The following is a 23,939-nucleotide window of genomic DNA, read 5'->3' on the forward strand; positions in this document are numbered from 1 at the left end:
GGTTTTTGAAACGAGAGTGGAGATAGGGAGCATTATTACTATAAAAGATTTTACGTCATTAAGATTTACCAAATTTAATCAGGCATATACAGTCTACTTTATCCAGGTTATCAGATCTCTTGCCCATGATCTGTTATTTTTCACTAAGCAAAATCAGACCTGCCTGTGTCTTTGACAGCCTGAAAGAGAAGGACATGTGCACTGCAGCTGCCAACAGAAACCTCAGTGAGGTTTTTCCCCCTCAGCTTTCTGCCTGTGTGTCTCCTTCCATTACTTCCTACAAAAATTAACACTTTCTGGTAGGATAAACCTGTTATTAGGGAAATAAACTTTAAAAAAAATTGAAAAATACCTGTTAAGGATCCTTGAACAATTAAATATGGAAGAGCATTTTAAAGGTATTTGAAATTTTGTATGTTGCCTGTTTTGATTTAATTGATTACTGTCATTGTGATATGCTGTTACAACTTGAATTATTCTTTACTATAACTTTGTTTTCTTTTACTGCAGGTTTAAGATTTTTAAGAGCCCTTAGACTGATACAGTTTTCAGAAATCTTGCAGTTTCTGAATATACTTAAAACAAGGTAAGATTTTTCTTGGATGCTGATTTAGTTAATTGGTGACAGAATGTAAATGGCTTTGATTTGGGGCCCTAGCAACACATGCTTTTCTTTTCTGGAAAAACCCCTGCACTTGTTATCTATTCTTTAAGCCTTTTTCTGCTGATGAATGATTTGTCAGTGACAGCATCTTTTGCTATGTCATCATTTTAATTGTTGTATTGTTATGTTTGAAATACCGAGCAAGGTTATGTGTTGATAAATTAAAAGCAGAATGATTTACATTGCTATGTGCTGATTAAACATTGCTTCTTTTCATATAATAAGTTTATGTTCTGCTGTCTTGAAAAAACTGAAATCAAAATTCTTTCAAAAATATACAGTTAAAAAGTATTTTGAGAAATTCTCATTGTGGCTCTTCCAGTTTTTTGAACTGAGCATCTTTTTTCACATCAAAATAATTATATTTACACTGAGCTATCTTTATATTGTGTTCATTATCCTTAGTATTTCTTCCATATAATAATTAAAATATTCCAATTAGCCTTCTGGCTTACTGCTTCTTTGGCCTATTTATACCTCAATGTTGTGCAGTAAAGGCACAGTTTTGGACAAAAGATCATTTTGAAGGAAATGAGGAGGAACCTTCCCATGCCTTGCAGTTGAAGACACATTGTTTTTCATCATTCTCTAAAATGCTGCAGAGGAAGTATTGACCACAGCTTCCAATAATGACTGTAAAATCAATTCCATTTTGAAAACTTCCCCTCTCTGCAGCAGTTGCTATAAATCTGTGAGGGCTTTATATGCAGGTAAATCCATTCCTTGCTGTGATCATTTGTAGCAATAGGAAAATAGGTACTGAAATTTGTGCAGATTCACAGCAAACAGCTGTTTCTTCAACCCTAAACCAACCTTGAAACTATTCTGTGCTGTAAAATTCTCACACTATCTGTCTTTAGTTACTGGAAGGAAGCCAATTCTGGTCAAACAAAGACATCAAAGAATGTAAGGTGAGGTCCCATAGCTCAGAATTCTCAGTATGGGAAGGGAGAATAAGATTTAACATGCAGAACAATCCTGCCATAAGAAATGGCAGTCATTAGAGAAGCCCCATAAACTCAGAGATTTTGGATAAAAGCTAATAGCCCCTTCAGTATTGGGGGATTTGGTGAAATTCCAGATCCATAAATGTGCATTAATCACTTTCAAGGTACTCAGAGCTGGTTTATTTAAGATTGACCTGTTCATTGAAATAACCTTTCTCTGGGGCAGAATTTACTCTTATATTAGATATCATTATCTCTGTGATTATTTATACCACTTCCAAAATATCTATAAACCTCAAATATTGATTAGTCAAAGCCTGTAAAGCAAAATTTTCTTATATGAGTGTTTCAGTTTAGTCAGGTAATTCATCCTTAGCAGTTCATACTAACATCATTTATTTAACTGAAAAATTGTTATTGCCTCAAAACAGTTTTTTATGTCTCTCTCTGTTCCTGGTAATGCAACAGAAAGTCATGTCTGCTCTCTTTGTTGTCTTACTTATTAACCTGAAATGACCTGAATAATTTGGAATGTCAGCAATGTTCACAAAACATTTATTTTTTTAATGGATGTGTCAAATTAAAACAAATTAACAGAATGCAATTTGTTTTAGAAGAGTTTCTAGTTACAACTGACATAAATTTGATTGTGTAAGTGCTTCGGGTTTCTTTTAATGTCTTGCATTAGTTTAGCTATTAGAAAGCAGCAACCTAGAAAATTCATTTATTACTGCTACCTTCAATGAGAAATTTTCAGTGTATTCTGAAGGTACCATCAGAACTGCATTTCACATGCTGCACACACATTTTCTATTTACAGTACCAGAATACTCTTAAATTGAGAGCTTCTGGTTCTGAATTATTTTGCTTCCTAAAAAAATAAAGCATGCTGAGCCCTTCTGATGAGTGGAGAATCTTGAAAAATTTGTACAAGTAAGAGCAGTTAAACTAGTAGTTTCAAGAAATCTAGTGTTATTTAAATGAAATTTACTTCCCTAAATTCAATCAATGATTTCAATTACATACTGTGGCCTTAGAACTTTATTATTACTTTAAAGGCTTACACAGTATTGTATGCTTTTGGCCTGCTACTGCAACATTATTTTGCTCAGGGATGGCAAAAAATTCTTCCAGAATTAAGATATTTTAGCATTTTTTGCAGTCCACTTCTAAGGTTTAATTGAAATTTTTGACATTTTAGGAATTTTGTGAACATAAAGACCAAGAGTCAATGACAGACCTTGAATTGTTGAATTTGGGATAGAAAATTCAGTATATCATTACTAGCTCTGAAACTAAAGTAGGGAGAAAAAAGTATTTTTTATTATTTAAAAATTCAGCAAAAGAGAATACTTCTCTGTTTGAGGTGATATGTATTTATATGAAAACGTATGGAACTAATTTGATCTAGGCATTTCTGTGCATTTGGCACTAATAACAAATAAAAAATGCGAAGATGAAATAATTGATAGGGTATACTGGGCAATACTATGGTTTTAATATTTAGTGCAATTGCAGGGAAATTTTCTCCTCCTTTTCTCTTTTCTCCAGTAAGAAAAAAAATTACCGTAACCTCTAAATGAAAATTACTCCTGGAATTATTGACTGAGATATGAGGATTAAAGGAATGTGTATTATTTACACAGTGAGCAGAAGGACATTCCAAAAGCTGGATCCAGTGAAAGAAGGTGCACAATGCAAAACTAGGGACAGCAAGGAGACTAGTAAAGTGTTAGGCGATTATTAGAATATCTGAAAAAAAGCTGAGTATATTTGAAAAGATCCTGTCAGACAAAGCAAAATTTTACAGTGGCACTTTAAGAGACTGTACTCTGCCAAGGACCCGTTAGTTTCCCTAATTTGAAATTAAATGTATTTCACTTAAGATTTTTTGTTCCCATGTTTTATGGAATTGAATTCTACAGTTTTCAGTTGAAAACTGTATTCTTTTCTAATATTTTTCAAAAAAATCTGCAGGGGCTTAAGCAGGGCTCACAGTAAGGGATTTTGCACAGATGTTGGAAAGAGCTTAAAGAGGGAGAAAATGTTTATGACTAATCCGTCATCTATATTTAGACTCTGGCAGAAACACAGGGAGTGTTTCATAGAGGACAGACAAGGCACAGTGTTTAATAAATCTTCAAAAATAAAATGTACCAAACAAGTAATGTAAATAGTTACTATTAATGGGTGTTACAGTGATATGAAGAGACCAACAGACACATAATTTTTTATTAGGAACATCTTGTGTTCTAAACTCAGGTGAAGGATGATAGTCAGCCTTTGATAATGGAGCTTTGCATCAGCATCACTCCTATGATTTTGTTTAATCTAGGAACCCATTGGTTAGGGTCCTGTGCTATAAATGAATGTTACCACTAAGAAAATAGGGAGTTTAATCAACCATGGTTTAAGAAGGAGAGAAATAGGGAGTATGTTGATGTTGGTGAGCACTAATGACAAGATTGCTGATATGCTATTTTATTTTTGAATACAGTATTCATTTCATTTGTCACATTACCCAGTATATTCTATTTCTTGTACTTCCATATGTCTATTAACTCTAACTTCTAAAATATCTTTTAAGGACCTGTACTGGTTAATTTTACTGGTTATTTTGTTCAGAAAAGGATGCATTTTTATTGTCATTAAAGTGGTTATAAACAGAAACACTAATTCTACCACAAAATTACTACTGCTAACTCTGATAGTGATTTTTTTTCAATTTTTATAGTTTTTAGTGTATTGCTTTAAGGATAATTGTGGGCTCTTTTCTGAGGTGTAACCTTCTTATAAAAATTTGCAAAAGCAAGAATAGGTAAGATTGTTTAAACACAGTCATACATGGACAGCAGTTCCTCATGTTACTGTTGAATGTCCTTCTTAGGACAGTGACTTTTGTAAGAGAGAGAGCAGGGTTTATTTGTATTTCCTCCAGAAGGTTTTAGAGTATCGTGTTTTCCTGCAAAACTGAGTGAGGTCCTTGTTTCAAAATCCCTTCTGTTTAGAATAGGGAAAATACTACTCAGTGTGACTAAAAAGCATTTGCGTATGTTTTTGGTGGGTTTAAATTACACTTTTTCTTTTTTTAGAGAAAACTGTGAGTATGAAGTATGAAATACTCTAGTTTCATGTGAATTTTCCCTAAAAAGTTCCATAGGAACAAGCAGAAAATATGAAAATACTTAGGACTTTACACAGAAATTGTGAAGTACCTTAGTTCTTTAATTTGAGAATCAGTTTTCGCATGTATTTTTTATGTATTTATGTGTGAATAATTCTGAGTGTATAGCAGTGAAAAATGAAGAGGTGAGTGGCAAACCAGATTATCTGTGAAAAAGCATTATTTATTTCTAGTAGTTTGTTTTTGACTACTGATGTAGCTAAGGTTTCTGTTTGTCTTTCTGCTCCCATTCATTGGGACTTTCTTTTCAAGCTATCTAAATTATGAAAATATGAACTCTCCAAAGGAAAAATAACACATATTATACATAAACTTTTGAATAAGTTTTTTAGGGAATCTTCCTTTTGGGAAATAATCATCAGGTTCTTGAGTCTAAAGTTAGCAGTTGTATACAGGTACCTATAAAAAATATGTGACAAAGCTCCTATTTGCTCTGTTTATTTCCAGTAATTCCATCAAGCTGGTGAATCTGTGCTCTATATTTATCAGCACGTGGCTGACAGCAGCTGGGTTCATACATTTGGTGAGTGCATTTGCAAACACTCGGTTCACTTTTTCTGCCGGACCGCGGGCTCCGAGCTGCGTTACTGCTGCTCTTGGTAGTGCCGTACCCCGTCGGTAGAGTGCAATACGGAGCCATGCCAGCTCCCCGCAATACGGAGCCATGCCAGCTTCCCGCGATAAGGAGCCATGGCAGCTGCCCGCAATAAGGAGCCATGCCAGCTCCCCGCAATAACGGCATGCCAGCTCCCCGCAATAAGGAGCCATGGCAGCTCCCCGCAATAAGGAAGCATGGCAGCTTCCCGCAATAAGGAGCGGTGCCAGCTCCCCGAGATAAGGAGCCATGCCAGCTGCCCGCAATAAGGAAGCATGGCAGCTCCCCGCAATAAGGGCATGCCAGCTGCCCGCACTGAGGCCCGCCCGTGTCCCCGAGGAGGCGGAGCGGGCTCTGTCCGTCCGTGCGGGCAGCAGGGGGCGCTGTCCGCCCGGGAACACCCGAGCGAGCAGGGCTCGGCGGGAGCGGCTCCCCCGGCTGGCTCCGCACCAAAGCTGCATCCAGCTGGGCAGGAGCGCGTTCCGACTCCTTCTCTTCTTGCGGTATCAGTCGTCTCATGTTCGCCCTTGTAAAGGTGTACAGAGGTTTTGAGTGGTTTAATTTATGGTATATTTCTCATTCACGTATGAAACGTATTTTTACACTCCTCTAGGCAAATGTAGTGTTTCGATCTAAAAACAATACCTTTTTTTCCTAGTTTTTTGCCGAAGGGAGCATAACACCCCTTAAATACTACATCAAGACCAAGGGAATGCTGTTTTCTAGGATTTGGAATTTTTTTTCCTTTGTTTTTCAACAAAAGCTTTTCTATTCTACTGAAGGAGTACTCAAACTTCAACTTCTTACTATGGAGCAAATTTTAGATGGCACACTCCTTTCCCACTGACAAATTTATAATTTTTTCTTTACAGTGGTTGGCTTTGAAAAAGTAGTAGCATTCCACTAAAGGTGCTAGTAATGCCTTCAATCTTATAAAACAAAAACATTGAGGAGTGTAATTGCAGTAAAACTAAGATTTACTCTGAAAATATTCTGAACACATTTTTATAAATGAACTTACCAAACTGCATGAGTAAGTTACATGATCTAGTGGTGCCTGGAAAAGATACTTCCCCTAAATGATCTGAGTAGCAAGGCTGTATATACTGGCACAAGAACTGCAGTGCTCTGTTTGGCACAGGGTCACGTTCTGTATTTGATGAAAATAAATCACAGGAAAGCATTCAGAGTTTGTATTATATGCCAAATATATATCTATATGCACACAAAGGCACATGCATGTATGGGTAAAGTTAATTTGGGGTTAATTAGAGTCAGTTATAATTAATGTAATTCATTATATGTTTTCTTGTACATTGTAGGTGGAGAACTCAGGGGATCCATGGGAAAATTTCCAAAATAATCAACCGCTAACATACTGGGAATGTGTTTATTTGCTGATGGTTACAATGTCCACCGTTGGCTATGGAGATGTTTATGCAAAAACAACCCTTGGTCGCCTTTTCATGGTCTTCTTCATCCTTGGGGGATTGGTAAAAATTCTTCTTTATGTTCTTCTTAGTACTCCAGTTACCTTAAAACTTGATCCTCTATATCTCAATGTTGTAATTAAGGGAACAATAATATCTGGATTATTAAACTAAAATTAATCATAAAACATTAAAATATGTTTAATATGCATTTTTCCTGTAGATAAATATTTTGGTAGAGCTTAGTCAAATTAGTCCAGAATTAGTCCAGAATTAGAATTTTTCAAATCCATTTAAATGATTAATGCATGTGAATACATGAAGTGCCTTAATATTTCAACATAGAATGTTATTTGTAGTCCTCTACTTCTTAGTGACTGGCTGTAGAGCATTTCTGGAGGTTGCTATTGATATTTAAAGGCACTTTGCGGTTTCAGAGGTCCTACCCACCCTTCTGTGTTCCTTCCCAGAATTCCAACAAACACTGTGGCTTTGGACTGCCTTAAAGAGCAGCTTGCCTGATCCAGATGATGGCAAACCACACTCCCTTTAATTTCAAACATCCTTTCATGTCATGTAGTACAATTTTAGCTCACAATTTATCACGTATCCTTTTATAACACCAGTTTCTCGTGTTCTTTGTCCTGTATGTAAATAGCACCCAAGTTACTATTTGTCTTGCCAACTTTTCCATTATTTGTCAGTGCTAGTAATATTATTACACCTGTTGCAATGTTCTCTAAACTAGCCAAGTTTATTTTAGTATTTACCCTGCACAAGGTAAATGCTAATGGGTGACTTGTAATGTCTATTGTGCCCATGCACACATTTGTATATTGTTACCTTACCCTCGTCCGTTGGTTTCACATATACATACATCTCACAGAGGTGCTGTGTATATAACCAAGGTTATGAATGCCATATATTGGACACACACAGATATGTATGAGCGTTACATGTATGCATTCTCATCTCTGTTTATTGACATGTGAAGACAAAGATCATGTCAAATGGCAGTAGCTCTTTGAAGTATCCAGCCACAAGGAAGCTGTTTGTTGGACAAAACATGGCAGAATAATTTTTATTTTCTCCTCAAAACCTTTTTTCTATCACATATTATTCCAATCCTTCTAAACCCAAGAACTTTTGGAAAAGTTTTTCTGGGGGGCGGGGGGGGTGATTTTTTTTTCTTGATGGGGACATAACCCCTGATTTAATCTTTTTTTTTCTTCTTTTAAATTCTTAGAATGGGGGGCAAAGTCTGTATTTTAAAACAGAAATGTGACAGTAATGATAATACTTGGCTTTGGTTTTTTTTTTACAGTGGGGCTTGGATAGGTTTTTTTCCCCTCCCCTCTTCAGGAACAAATAGACAAAACTGGTTTTTGTGACTAGATACGAGTTTGAAGTAATTTTGTTCTTGTTTTGTTTTACATGTCCATTTTTCCTCTTTTGACCATTTTCTTTATTTATAAGGTGTGTACCTTCTCCAAGATCAACTTTTACATTGAGCCTTCTTGTTTTGTTTGATAAGAAATTTTTCATTTTTTTAAAATTTTATTTTTAAACAACTGCATAGATCTACTTCTTTTGCATTTTCAGATCTTAAAAATATATATCTTCTGAAAATATTCATCATCCCCCTTTCTTTGGCCTCTCTTTTTAGTCTTTTCTTCTGTCTCCTATCTTCTTCTTAGGCCATGTTTGCCAGCTACGTCCCTGAAATCATAGAGTTAATAGGAAACCGCAAGAAATATGGTGGTTCCTATAGTGCGGTTAGTGGAAGAAAGTAAGTATCCCAAGAGGCTCTGCTGCCTCTGCTGCAGTAGAACACTCTCTGCATGCCATTTTCTTTTTTTTTTTTTGTGTTTTTGTTTCATGCATGTAGGCAATGTTTGCTCGCTACGTGCCAGAAATTGCTGCTCTCATCCTTAATCGGAAGAAATACGGCGGAACTTTTAACTCAACCCGAGGCAGAAAGTAAGTCCAAAAAGACCAGGTGTGGCTGTGGGACTCTAAAGAGCCCCTGAAGGTGGTAACAGCTGACTCACAGCTCGCAAGGCTGTGTTCTTTGACATCAGATGTTACCACTGGAGAGTTATCACACTGTAATTAGAGACCTGGGCTCTGCTATGGTACAAGTCACAACATTTTGTCCCTTCTTCAAGAGAACCTGGATTCCACTCAGAGTACACTGACATGGTTTGTAAAAAGTACTGCTGTTACACATGCAGTTCACTTCTGCACCAAGGGTGAATTGTCACTTCACCATTTTGGGCATCAGAATATTGTGTGGTTTGTCTCTTAACTAAGTGACCATGATAATTGGCATGATTTTCAGACAACTCAGTTCTTAAGAAAACTTTGTTTTACTGGATGCAAAATAGGAGATAATATTCACCAGTTTGTTTGGTTGGACTGACTATGTAAGAAGCCTAAGAGCCTTGTTTCTCCATGTTCAACCAGCAGATTCAGATCTCATACAACTTTTTCTGACCTTCCATGGGTATTGCAAACTCTCATGAGTTTAGAATCTGTGACCAGGGATTTTAAAGCAATTCTCTTCCCTGTATCACATTAAGCATATCTGAAGAAGAGCAGGCAGTAACCTTGATATCAAAACAGTATGGTAAAAAAACCAAACCTACCATTTTTACCTGGAGGGAAAGGTTAAATTTTATTGGACCACATTACCTCATTACATTTCTATTGAAAGCCTGCTTGTTTTTTTGACCAAGTTAAAGCTAGCTCTTTCTGGCATTCCCAGCTCCTGGACATGCTGAGATAAAGCCTTTACTGAGCTAGCTGTCCTTGGCCACATAGAGAGATACAGCACAATATCACCTTTATTGTTGCCATCCTTCATTTCATTACATACCATTGTGACATCCACTGGTAGCGTATATTTGCCCCAAAAGCCTAGTCATACAGAGAGTCCTTTTCATATAATAAAGTACTGCAAGAAATTTATCTAATGAATTGTCCTTCCTACTTTATGGAAGATATTTTTTACTTTGTTCCTTTCAAATCATCAACCCATGCAACATATTGTTGAAGTGGATTATGGACTTATTGCTCCTCTCTGTGTGGCATAAAGACTATAAATGTCCCAGAGAGCTAATTCTAGATCACTTTTTTGTATCACTGTTTAGATAAATCAAAGTTTTAAAAGTAGATGTAACTATACTATTTTTTGTTCAATAATACTCAAGTAATTAGATAGGAAACTTCAATATGTGCATTTATTGAGATACCCTCAAATGTCTTAGGTAAACTGTGAACACTGATGTTGGAAACTTTAATCACTTACCTATACAAACTAAATGCCTTGATTTATTTCTGGGAATGAGTAGTATTGTTAATTTCCCAAAATATTTATTTGTCACAGAGGCCAGAACAGTTTCATATTTATATTCATACTTGTTTTCTCAAAAGAAGTTTTTCAAACTCAAAACGTATCTCTCTGTTTTCAGAGCTCTAAAAGAGTTATAGCAGAGGGGAATATAGTTAAAAACCTGTTTTGCACACAGGGTTTGTTCCTCCCCTTCTACATTGTCACTAGTACCCAGCATTGCTCAGATGTCTCTAAATTTGGACCTGATCTTCAGTCAGAACCCCACATCCTGAAAAGCTCAGCTTCAGATTACAGGCTTCTGCTAGCTTTGGGGCGTGCTTAATTTTATTTTTTCACTTTTTTTTTTTTTTGGTCTTTCTTTGTATGCACTGTCTGTTTGTTTTTATCTCACTCTGTCAGTGCTTTCTCTGCTGATCTCTACTGCTCATATAATTTATTGCTTGAAACTCATCTCTGTCATCAGCATAAAAACTGTTCAATTTACTTTATGCATTGTTTTCTGGTTCAATTATTAATTACTAAGTAGTTTAAAGATGTCCTTTGCTCATGTGGGTCTTTCATCAGAGAATCTAAGCTTGAGAACTGCACAGTAAAAAGCCATTAGGACCCCTTGTTTGATGTTGCTTTTGCAGTCAGTAGAACAAGATTGATGAAATGTTATGTTTGGCCAAAATTGAAGTTTTCATTTGGAATTCAGTGTTGAGAGAATGGATTGTCAGAACCAATAAGTTTTCCTTTGCTTGGGATATGGGCATGTGGTAGTAATTAGCAGTATAAGGTCTTTAGTTGAGCAACCAAGCATAGATTCTGGCAGCAAAAATAATGAGAAACTACAGTTGTTTTTTTTCTAATGTCAGAAAGTTTCCAGATTAAATACATTTCCAGTATGAAAGCAGCTGAATTTTGGTGAAAGATATAGTTTCAGCCCTTGAAACCGAAAATGTGTGTACTTTTTAACTCTGTACAAAATACATTATGATCCCAATACATAGACTCTGCTTTGTTACATCTCTATATGTGTTTATACATTGTCGTGCTTTGTTACAACTATATATTTGTTTATACATTGTTGAGGTTTAACCCCAGCTAGCAGTCGTGCCAGGAAACAGCACAACATGTTGCCTCCTAAGCTCAGTGTGTAATAACATGATTATTAAACATTTAGGTCAGAAATTAAAACCTGTGTATGATTATGTATGTTGTTTTGAGTTTTACACCAAGTGACTTTAATACTACGGAGAGCCTTGCCATGGAATTGTAACTATAAAGGAGCTAGAACGTAGGCATAAAAATTATTGATACAAACTTCACTAACTAAAGAAGAGAAATGACAAACATCAAATTTGAGCTTACATTTCATTTTGCTTTTCAGCCAATGAAGTCCCCAGAGGATCATAAACTATACAGGATTCATTTTGCATAATAAAGAACCTTATTTTTGTTTTAGATGAGACCCATACATAGAAACTTTAAAAATAAAAGTAGTTTGTAGACTTATCACTGGTTAAACTTAATAGGTTCATTTAGTTGTGGAAGTCCACAGGGAATTTTTTAGATTTTAAATTGAGTTATAATTTCTGCTTTATAATATTATTGTAAAGCGACTTCTAAGAAACAGGAATGTCTTCATAGTCTTTCATTGAAGTTTCACTTTCAGCTGTTAAATGAACAGCAGTACTCACTGTTGCATTTATACCAAAATACCTATACCAATATATCTATACAAAATTTATTCTGTATTTACCAATTTACTTTTCATTCAAGATTGTTCTTGTTCTATTTCTGTATTTGTGTGTGCATACAATCAGACTGGATTTTAACTCTGTGAAATATTTTCCAGTTGAAGATATTAATTTATTATAAATCAGCATGCACAAAGCTTTAGAAAGCATATGGAAAGAACATTTTTAAACTGATGAACTCAGCCTGGATAGCTTACTGATTTTTTCAGTCTTTACATTGAATTAATGACTTCTAATTCCATGGACTAAATTATTTTGTCTTTTTTATGCAATGCTGCTATCAAATCCGATGCCAAGTCTCTGTGAGGGCAGAAGGCAGAGCGCAGCTTTGCGTGGGCGGGTGCGGCAGAGCGAGCGCTGACCCGGCTGGGCCAGGGAGCCGCTGTGCTCCCTTCCAACCTGACCCATTCAGTGCTTGTATCAACTGCTTGCTTCGTCACCATTGTGCAGGTTCATGCTAGACTTCATTACAGATTTAAAAGATGGAAAAATAAGTTATCCAGAGGCATTATTGTAGTTAATATGTAAGATTAAAAATGCATTTTAATGAAATCACAGTCCTTTACTGTAAAAGGTATTAGAACCTCCTGTTTCTCTTCTCTCATGGTCTGCTCTGTTTCCCAGAGACTTCTACAGATTTCTTAAATTTACAAGCCATAAATTACCAAATCATCAACATATCAACAGGAATAATCATCTGTTAGAAATTCCTTCCAGAAGGAAACATGGGATTCAATAACTAAACTTCACAGAGGAAAATAAAAACTGTAGACAGATAGATATGGTAAACAGAAAGACAAACAGATAATTCAAGTTGACAGATCATATTGAACTCATTAGACATTTGAATTTCATTACAAATTAGAAAAAAGAAAAGTTTAGGCTTAACCAAAGAAAAGGTCCATTTGCTGCAGTAATGAGAGGCACAGCTCCAAAGAAAGTGACATTAAATTCTTATATTAAATAATTTGATGCAATATGTAAGATATTATTTTTTCAGTGGGATGAGAATGTAATAAGAGAATGTGACATGGATTACATTATGATCCCAAGGGTGTCTCTATTTCCCATCTGCTAGCCATTCTTCTAATCCCACTTTTTCAAATGAAATTTCACTTAGTGATAAAGAAAATCTGATGAGTGTTAAATAGACTGACAGATAGAAGAAATAGGAGAAACTTCATTTTTTCAATTTTGTGTGCATATTCAACTATATCCATTCTTTTGAAAGTAAGAAGGGAAATGTGGGAAGTGACATATAAGAACATTTTGACTTTAAAATGTATATTTGAGGTCTCATACCACATTCCACTCCTACAATAACAGCGCTTCTTTTATATTTCAAGTTGAAGTTTTAAAAGTTCCTTTTCTCTGAGTAAACTTTGAAAAACCCTCTTGGGTTTGGCACCAAATAGCAGTAGATGCTGTTCAAATTTTGACCCAAGAAAGACTGAATCTGGTTTATACATCTGCTGATCTACCATATTCTGCAAACTGTAAAGTATATGGCATTCCAGCCTGTGTAATGTGAGATGGCAGAAGTGATGAATTGTTCAGCAAGTTTTAGAGACTTCTTGCTTTCACTCAGGTTCTGTTGCAGAAAATTGCTCGTGACATTTTGGGATTATTTTTGTGGAAAGAAATGCACTGGCTCGGTTCATGGATGAAATGCTCAAAAGTATGAAGATCCTTTCCTAACTTCCTGCATTGCTTACAAAGGATTTAATTATTTTTTGACTCATTGAGCACTTAAAAACATGTAAGGTGATTTGAAAATTAGTAATAATGGGAGAAAACAATGTATTTATTAGAAACTACTTTCAGCTGAATTCAGAAGTAAAAACAGGATGGCTTGTGTGTGTGATATCTGCCCCACAAAATGTTACAAAAATGAAATCCAGGGTTTGGAGGGATTGGGACAGTCAGTTAAGGTCTGTTTGCAAGTGAGATGCTAATGCTGGAGGTGTAGATTGCCCCTGCATTTAACTGTAAGCTTTCCAGTATGGGCTCCCTGTGCATGCTATTCAGTAGTTTTTTCCTTCTGTTTATAGTAAACTGCTCACTTTTGTCTTCTGGTGATAGACATGTGTTGTGCCTAAATGCTGTGGTATTTTTCATAAAACAGAAATACTCTAAATAATATTGCCATTCAGACTGAATGAAAGAATGAATATTCATTTTAAGCTGTAATGGAAGTCACCACTAATCCAGACCCTATAAGAAACAAATCACTCTACTTTCACTTTATTATGGCTTATTTGGAGGTGTGCATCAGAGAAAGAATATTAACTTCTAAATTGGTTTATAGAGAAACATTGCAAAATTCCTTAGGTCATGATCATAAAAATGCAAGATAAGTTCATCTAGCTGTAGCTGAGCAAAGTTTAAACAAAGCAGGCCAGAGTGAGTCATGCAGGATAGCATGCCATTGCAAACAGACTTGCATGAAAGCTCTAATGCGTAGTTTAAACAAAGAAGTGTGCTATTTATCCTGGATTAAAGGAACTGAAATGCACTCTTGTATTGGTCACAAAGTGATTTAATATTTGCATCAGATGAAATTTCAAATGCCTGATATGAACAATTTCCTGTTCGTGTTAATCTGCTGTAGGATCCAGTAGGGTTCCAGTGATCTGTACGGTGCACCACATACTGAATGGAGCTTTCTGAGGGCTTCCTGGTATTACCTGATCCCTTTTTCTTTATTCATGAATTAAGGGAGAATCCAAAGGCACGGAACCTGGTGGAAAGAAAAGATATTTTCTTTCAGAATTAAGCACATCAGCAGCACAAACGCACTCTGGTTCCTAAATAGCTGACAGTTGAAGCTATCATGTCCAATTTACAGAAATTAAAGGTACCTGAGATATGTTTTCACATACTTCAATTACATCTCCTCTGACAGTATGGCCATATGTTTGTGCACTTTTAATGTTCACACATATTTTAGTTTCTGCAACAGTTCCTAGTAACTACAACACTTTTTTGATTTTTAGTCCTTCAGGAATAAAGAGAATAATAAAAATCCACTTTTGGACAGTTGCAGGAGAAAAAAATTATAAACTTACTTGACAGTCAGTTTGCTATATCCTTTAATATACTGCGTTTGTCTCCTTTAAACTAGGAGATTTATAGAGGCTGATGGGAGAATCAGATTGAGAAATTAGCTTACACTTTAATGATTTTTCTACTGTACACGTTGGCTTCGTAAGAGATCATTAGAGGACCATCATGTTTGGGCTCAAGTCTTCTGTGAAAAAGAAAGGGAAGCACTTCAGATTGTGGCTGCAGAGCACTTACTACTCTAACAGTTAATCTGAGAGGGCAGTTTATGTTGAAATAAGAGAAAGACACAAAAACACACACGAAGTTTTGAGCTGAATTATCAGAATCCTGACTAATGTTTGGTAAATCATGAAAAGCACAACCATCTAGAAATGTACTGTAAACCGGTACGTTTAGGAATGCATATCACTAATAGATAAACAAGCACACCACATATACAGTCTCTGTTGACATTTTTTGACTTTTTTTTAGCAAGAAAACATGACTGACATCCATAATTTCTTTGAGCAAAACCTGTTGGACTTTACAAGCTGCTGCCTGCTTCAAACAGAGCAGCCTGTTCTTGGTATATAAAGAGTTTAGATGGTCAGTAAATGAAGGAAGGAGCAGAATGCTAAGTAGAAATACCATTAAAAGATCTGAGCATATGTATTTGATATAAATATCATAATTTTATAGAGGCATCTAGAGCAATATGCACCCCACTTCCTTTAGTTACTTGACAAGTGAACACCAAGTAGTCAACTGAATACTGAACAGAATTTTATATTCATTATTGTAGATTTATTAAAATAGATCAGTTGGAGTGAGTCTTTTCAGGTTCTTTATACTTATTCCAGTAAAATGGATGTTTTTTGCAAAATAAACAGGCTAAAGATTTGCCTTTTGTATTGCGTCCTGTGAAGGAAGAACCATGCAAATATCCTTTTTAAAGAATCCCATTCAGAGTGGATCTGTTTTCATTTACAGTGCTATTTACATGGTTTAAGTGTATGTTCTCAATTATCTAATGCCAAAAATCTAGATGTTTTAACTGTTGCTCATTTCATTGTGTTCCTTACTGAAACAGTTTGTCTCCATAGTAGCTTTGCATTTTCTGTCTCCATTTTTGTTTACCTTATAAGAAGCTGGAGGATTTTTAGTAAATTGATCATTATGTCAATACTAGGGTGGGAAAAATTAGTTATCATAGAGAATTCCAATTATGCAGAATCACAGTTCAAATCAACTGTGCACATCTGTGCCAGTTCTTCATATTTGAAATATTTTCATATTTTTTCATATTTCTCAAATTCATTTTGAGAATGGTAAATATATATGGGAGAGGATGGATTAGCCTATCTTTGTTGATAGAATATGGCTCCTGATAAGCTTTTGATTCTTTGTAAAAGGTTTATTTTGCAGCCTCACAATCATACAGTATGGATTCCCACTGGTGTATTAAACCAGTTTCATATCTGATGTGTATACCAATGACAACTCCTACTTAAAAAAATCTTAGTCCTCCCAAATACCTATCACTAATAAAAATGTCTAAATTCTTAAATAATGTTTTTCAGTATGGCAAGGGAATTTATAGATTTTATTTATAAAGAGTAAAAAAAAATAATAATAATGTACTGGTACTGAGGTTTTTCAGAAAGAAAAGCTTAATGCAGAAGTTAGATATTTCTCTTGCCTAAATGAACTTAATTGTGTGTCTTTCTACTAACCAACTCTTTTGCAGAAAACAAAAGACATCCACTACGTTGGCTTTACTTTCTCAGTGCATGAAAAAAATGGGTGTTTAAAAAAACATGAAAAGTGAATACAATGGTTACTAAAACAAACAGAGGAAGTTATAAATCTTCAAATCATATACAGGACAGATTGGAACATTATAAGTTCCAATATAAACTCTTCAAGTTTTCTTAAATAATATACCTAATAACTCTCTATGGGCAAGAAGGAAATCTGTTTTCAATTTCTTTTACTTCTAAGCAAAAATATGACTTATGTTAAAGGAGCATTTTTTTTTTGATGGGAGTTTTCAACCAAAAATTAATGCAAGTATCTTGTCAGAAAATATTATTTGAAATCCAGGAGGTTTTGTTGCAGTCACTGTTCAGGACATTGCCATGCACTGTATAAGAATAGCAAAGAAGAGGAGATTGTGTCCAGCTCCAAATCAGAGTATAAAAGGAAACCACAGTGCAGATGCCTTTTAACACTCCAAAAACAATTAGTCCTGATACCCAAATGCAAGAGTTTTTGGCAGCCAAATTTTTTATTTTCCCTGGAGCAGATTGCTGTGAGTCCCTACTCAGGGAGCGTCATAACAGGATTGTACCAAATGCGTCTGCTTGTAGCAGGAGCTTTTTGTAGCAAATACCCTCTGGAGGTATCTGAGGGCATGAATTTCCTTGTAATCTTTTGATACTCTGATTGATAATTTCTTCTGCTATACAATGTTTTGGGTTGCACAGCCATACTTTTAAAATGTGGACTCTAATTAATGACAGAGAAGTACCCACATGAAGTGAAATCAGCCAGGGAGGTAATAAATTTTCTCCATAGGAATGCAGTGTATCAGGAGAGCATTCAGTAAGAGACCTAGCTAAAGATAAAAGCACTGAATCTATACAAAGAACCTCCCCTACAATCAGGAATTATTTCTGCTATCAAAAGCTATAAGCTATCCAGATGCAAAGTTCAATTTCTTAATTAGTAATAGATGGAGACATTTGAAGAAAATAATACCCACAGTTTAAAATCAGTTTAAAATTAATTTTTCATCTTGGAAAACATGCACAGACAGTATAAGGAATACAAATTATTATTTTCAGCTGCTTTTTATAATTTCCCTGGGACTTGGTGAGTTTTTGATGCTATATGGGTTTATAGCTGGGAAAAGTCTGGGATACCACCAGACAGAAAGAACTTGCCTATATGTTAGTGTAATGTGGTGTACCAAACAGTCTGTTCAGAGTTCACATCAAGTAAACTACTAAGGTTTTGAGTATCTCTTCAGAATCTGAAGCTTCCTGAGGTTTTCCATTGCTGCTTTATGTGTAACAATGCCCTAAGTCACGCCTGCACACCTCTGGTGGCTCAGGCAGGTGAGCAGCAGGGAAGCAGGGGCAGAGTCCTGCTGGAGGGGGCACTTCATGGTGCTCCCCTGTGCCCAGCGTGCTGCAAACCCTGCCAGGCTGCCAAGCTCCCAGAGGAACCTCCAGAGCACCCCTTGGCCAAAGGAGAAAGGCTGACCTGATTTATTTTGTGTTGTTTTCTGATACTGTGCTTGCCATCTCATAAAACAGAAAAGCTTTCACTTGTGTTTTTGTGATTTTTGTGTTTGCAGTCCAATGACGTTTACTGCACCTAAAACTTATGTTTAAAAAAAAAAAAAGGCAAAGCAGAAACTATGAATAGCAAGTTTAGCAATAAATATTCATGTATCAAGTCCTATGTTAAATACAAACTAGCATGGCCAGAGTCTCTTGTAAACTTCTATTTCTTGCCTGTTAAATCAAGTGAAACAATTGAAATTTTAGATTGTTGCTATTTCTAAAGTTGCATTTGGGTCCTGGTGATGTCTAAGTACTCATGTAAAAGGAGTTATCATATTTCAAAATTAATGTTTAACACCCTCTACTCTGCCAAAAAAGTGATAATAGTAAACAATGACTTTTTGTTGTAAAGTACTCTCCCTCTAGGATTTATGGTAGGAAAAAGATTTCTTGCCACTTGTGGCCTGTAATTGGAAAGCTTTGCACTACCTTCCTTGGCATACAAGTTTGCTTCAACTATAGAAAAATATTGAATCATTTTAGGGAGATTGGCTGTCATAACCTAAAAATTTAAAGAGTAAATCTCATTAGAGGAGTTAAAAATATTAAGATGTGTAAAATGAGGAAATATGACTTTGAAAGGGAATGGTTAATACAGTGCATAAACATATATATAACTGATCCTACTTATTGTTAAATGTGTTATACAACCTGGGCAAATGGCTTTACAGGTGGTGATGTGTACATGGATGTATTTGCAGTTGCAAAAACCTTTTGTAATTTTTATTTTTCTTCTCTGACTTCGTGGAATAGGATCTAGAGAAACATCAAGAAGAGACTAATGCTCTTTTTTCTCAATACGTTATCATTTCCATTTCTGCTTGCTTGTTTTACCTTCTTTGCAAGATTAACTCTGATTTTTCTGTAATAGGCACATAGTTGTCTGTGGTCACATAACACTTGAAAGTGTGTCGAACTTCCTGAAGGACTTCTTGCACAAGGATAGGGATGATGTCAATGTAGAAATCGTCTTTCTGCATAAGTGAGTAATCTTTCAACGTTGGTCTTATCATCTCTTACTAAAACTCATTAGGTTAACCTGTGTCTTCTGGGAAGACAGAGAATATTTAGAGTACCAAATAACCATAAGATTAATATTTGCAATTATGTTTATTAAAAATATGTCTCGAGAAAATGATTTTTTCCATGCATTTTCCATAGCCCTGTACTAAACATATTTGTTTCAAGCAGATAGACTTCAGACCCAGTTGTGTTGTCTGTGAGCTACATAGCTAAATGTATAGTTGAAGTAGGGTTCAGGTTATAAAATAAAAAATATTGAAATGGAAATAAATACATCCAAGATTGTTTTAGCGGTAAATATTCCTAGGGAAACTGCCAAAATACTGATAGTTATATCAGTAAAACTAATGAAAAACACTGTATGTTGTACAAACTTATGGTATCTGAAAACAGCTTTTCACCCTGGATCTTTATAGGAAAGTGCTTATTTTAAAGTCCAGAGTATTTATAGAATGAAAAATGCAGGTGCAGATTCAGTTTTAATATAACAGATACTCTACACATGTATTGACAATAGAAACTAAATTCTTGTCATGGTGATAATCAGTACTGCTCTTTATTCCATTAATATACACATACCAACACACACATAGTATCTTCCCTCTTTCTTATGTGGAATTTGGAAAGGTGTCTTAATGAGGTTGATGTTTCTTTCATGCTCTACACAATGTGTAAGTCAATAATAATTTAATAACTATTACAATGCCAAATAGCTACGCCTGGGAGGAACTGCTTGAAAAAGCCACATGATAGGAGACAGTATCTTTTCTGTTCTGTAATGGTGTCTGTTTAGAAGAGTTGCAACTTATAAATGTTATATTTTTGGATTCAGCAATGCATTCTGCACTTGTTGTCAAAGAAAATAATTAAAAAGTTAAGGACGTAATTTGTCATGATTTAACAGTGAAAGCTGAAAACTAAGCATCAGCAGTACGTCCACATTTTTTCATGTAGTCCTTTCAATTTGAACTAGAGATGACATCCTCAAGTAACTGCCTTATTTTATTTTATTTTATTTCCTCTCCATGCAACAGCAAGTGATTGTGAGAGGAAATCAGGGATCAAGTTTTCCACAGTGAAAATGTGTGGTGATAGGAATCAGGAAACTGCACATTCACATGAAATGAGTTTAGCACCTTGCTGCTTGTTTGTGCCTGTAGCTATTAAATTCCTTCTGTTTTAATGATTGGCACTAGAAAAAATATTTACAAGATTGGTGCCATGTTATGTAATTGACTATAATCAATTTAATTTTTCTTTTGTTTCTGGCAAAATAAAATGAGACAGCAAGTCATGGCATCATTATGTTTGTTTTAATTGTAGCTCATAGAGGCCTCAGGGTCCCTGTCTGGTATCTTTTTCTGATTTTTAGAGATCTTGCATTGAGTTGTTCTATTCAACACAGCTGTTGTGGGAATGGTAGGGACATGCAGAGGAAGATTGTGGTACTATATAATTTCTGGGTAGAATGCTGGGAGAGAGTGTTTACAAATGCTTGCACCCATACTTCTGGATTCATGTCCCTTGGAAGTGTACACGCAGTGAACGTGGGGAGTAGCATGAGGTGGGCCAGGAGCACTGCAGAGACCAGTAAGGCAGTGAAAGCAATTTAGTGTTTGTCTTTAAAGTAAGGCACACTGTTTCCATGCCACAGAAAAAGCATCAGCAGAGTCTGAATATCTAAAATAAATAAATAGGTGGGTTTGTAAATGCAGGAAATGGAGCAGTTATGGAAATTGACCTCTCATTTGCTCTTGTCTTTTCTTCTTTCCACTGCAGTATCTCCCCTAACCTTGAGCTGGAAGCTCTTTTTAAACGACACTTCACTCAGGTGGAATTTTATCAGGGTTCAGTCCTTAATCCCCATGACCTGGCGAGAGTGAAGGTAACAGCTCTGTTGTTCTGTTCTGCTAATTAACCTTTTTCTAATACTCCTTGAATTATTTGGGGAAAAAACCAGACACTAAAGCCCTTCTTCATGTAACCCCAAAAGAATGTTTTTCCATTTCTATTATCTTAAGTAGCTATACTGGTAAACCTTTTTTCCCCATGTCTTGAGATCTTCAAAGCTAGCAACAGTGACTTAAGATACATTGTCTGCCATTCCATTGAACATTTTATGAGTTTTTCATTGATGTTTCATTCAAAAGTGTATTTTACATTAATATTTGATATTGCAAGATATTGTCTTACAGTACTGTGCTGTTGTCTTAACTTCTCAGAACAATTTAAAAAGATTTTTTTCACCCTCAAAACCCTTTTTCTGTTGTCTAGAATTCAGAAAGAAAAATGCAAGTTAAGATTTTTGGTAGATAAAGTTAGTTTTACTTATTTAGATATTTATTTTCTAGAATTTCTAAATTGTAAATTATTATTTTATTATTATAAATTATGCTTTAAAAAAACAAAAATTAAAGAAAAATCAGGTTGTCAGATACATCATTAACTTTTTCATTTCTTTTTCTTTTTTTCCCAATGGAATGCAGCTGGCTACTTAAGTCAAGAATATTTTATTAGTACTGTGTAATTTACACTTTCTGGAATACTAATCATGTCTTTTGTCCATTTTGACTGCAGAAATTGCTTAAGATTTTTTTAGGCTAATGCACACTGTTTCAGTTCATCAGAGCATGTCCTAATTATGATCATAAAATCATGTGTTCTTATTTTGTGTTCTGTATTCCACCCTTCTTTGTGTTGATATTTGGTTGTATACACTGGTAAATACTTTTGTCATCTGCTTTGAGTTCTGTAAAGCTCAGGTTTGTGTGAATCTAGAGCTGTGGATAGATCAGTTGGCCTCCTCTTGCTTTCTAAATCCAGTGCTCAGATTCTAAATCAGTTCAGCCACCTCTTCCTGTCTTAAACAGGAAGGTACTTAAATTCCAAACAAAGCTGCAGGACTTGTGGGAGCACTGTACTGATGCAACAGGAACTTCTGATGGATTTAAAAGTCTAAATTCCAGTATCTGGTTACAAAAGATTAACATTAGCACCTTTGTGGCTCAGCTGATCCGGAGTAAGAGTTGTCAGTGGAACTGCTGACCTGCTCTGATCACCATAAGCAAGTTTCAAGAAATTCTCTGTGTGCACGAGAATGGTCGTAATCACTGTCATGAACTCCTATTAGCCTAGAAACATTTTTGATTAGCAATATTGAGAACTGGCACTTGCACTCATGAAGCCAGCGCTGGATTCCCTGATAGTTTATGAGAAAGGAAGAGCTGGAAAGAGATGTTGCTTTATATGTTTCCTTTTTCTTTGGTGTCTCAGATAGAGTCAGCAGATGCGTGCCTAATCCTTGCCAATAAATACTGCGCTGACCCAGATGCTGAAGATGCCTCCAATATTATGAGGTAAACTCTGCAGTTTTTAATAGCTTTTTGGTCCTTAACTCTGGTTAGCTAATTTTATATCTGATCTGTTGCACTCAAAGAACACTGTAGGATTTTTTTCTTGAGGACAAAATAAAAGATCCTCACCAAAATCCAGAGGTGAAAATGCCTTAAATTCCTACCTCCTCTGTTTCCTCTGTCTATTTTGTGTGTCAGAAGAGACCCTTGGAACAGAGGCTTTAATGCTCAGTAGTTTTGCAGGAGCTAGGGTTTGAGTATTCCTAGCTGAACGCAGAGAGGAAGGGAATGCAGTCAGGTTGTTGCAACAATGCATGCATGAGTGCATGCACTGCAGGGGCTGTGCCAACGATGGGGCAGAAGCACCTTCAGAGCTTCATTCCTGCTGCTCCTGCAGGTAGTGCACTGCTCAGGGGATAGCAAAGATACAGGGCAGTTTCTCCTGTCCCCATCCTGCTTTTTTTACACCGAGGACCAATCATTGCTTGTTTTGATTGACAAGGCATTTGCAGCATTAGGGACCACCAGATCTTCTCCTGCTTTCCTCTTTGTAGTCTATGAAGGGAGGAGATGGAACAGTCAGTCAGTAGATGGCAGCTAGAGTTACAACAAACCTAAGCCATTCCATTTTTTGTTTTGTTCATACAATCCTAGTTTTAATGAGACCAGTCTCCCTTTTAAAATTAAAATCTCAGTCAGTGATTGATTAAAAGTTCTCTAGTATTGTTCTCTAGATTTTACTGGCTTGTCAGATGTTTGCATGCTGTGTATTGAAGCAAAGGGAGAAATAAAAAAATGCTACTAAAGTTGCTCTTCTGGAAAACTACTACTGTGTGCAAGAGAAAGACACAAAAAATACCTAGTTTCATTTTGCAAACATGGTTTGAGTTGCAATGCAATCAGCTTTTTTTGACATTGATTGCAAAATACATTAAAAATATTCTAGTCACAAATTGATGCATTCTTAGTAGATTTAATACATTTAATGTAATAAAATGCAAAACTTTTAATGTGAGAGTGGAATTCTCTTGTGTTTTATCACAATTTAATTTTAAAAAATTGAATGCTTAAACAATTCAGCAAGAAATGGAAAATTAGAAGAAAGACTTGTTAAATGAATGCAATATTTTACTTTTCCTGTTCTAGCTTTGATATGCTTAAAAGCACAAGCCAGACCAGTAGTTTACAAGATACATTCTACAAAACACTTATGACATTCAGTCTTATGAAACTGATGATTCCATAATAAGT

The 23,939-nt window shown here is 35.6% G+C and overlaps 1 protein-coding gene across 34 annotated transcripts in view; it reads left to right on the forward strand.

Moving 5' to 3' along the window:
- Nucleotides 1-23,939, forward strand: part of KCNMA1 (potassium calcium-activated channel subfamily M alpha 1) — a 406,748-nt gene that overhangs the window by 253,115 nt on the left and 129,694 nt on the right. For all 34 annotated transcript variants that reach the window (XM_074544761.1, XM_026799790.2, XM_005481495.3 and 31 more), the window contains 7 exons: nt 511-586; nt 5,243-5,318; nt 6,713-6,883; nt 8,518-8,609; nt 19,184-19,294; nt 21,115-21,220; nt 22,609-22,691. In XM_074544761.1, coding sequence (XP_074400862.1) covers nt 511-586; nt 5,243-5,318; nt 6,713-6,883; nt 8,518-8,609; nt 19,184-19,294; nt 21,115-21,220; nt 22,609-22,691 — 715 coding nt within the window. The remainder of the gene's footprint in view (nt 1-510; nt 587-5,242; nt 5,319-6,712; nt 6,884-8,517; nt 8,610-19,183; nt 19,295-21,114; nt 21,221-22,608; nt 22,692-23,939) is intronic.

This window comes from Zonotrichia albicollis, chromosome 7, assembly GCF_047830755.1.
Source record: "Zonotrichia albicollis isolate bZonAlb1 chromosome 7, bZonAlb1.hap1, whole genome shotgun sequence".
Classification (NCBI taxonomy): Eukaryota; Metazoa; Chordata; class Aves; order Passeriformes; family Passerellidae; genus Zonotrichia; species Zonotrichia albicollis.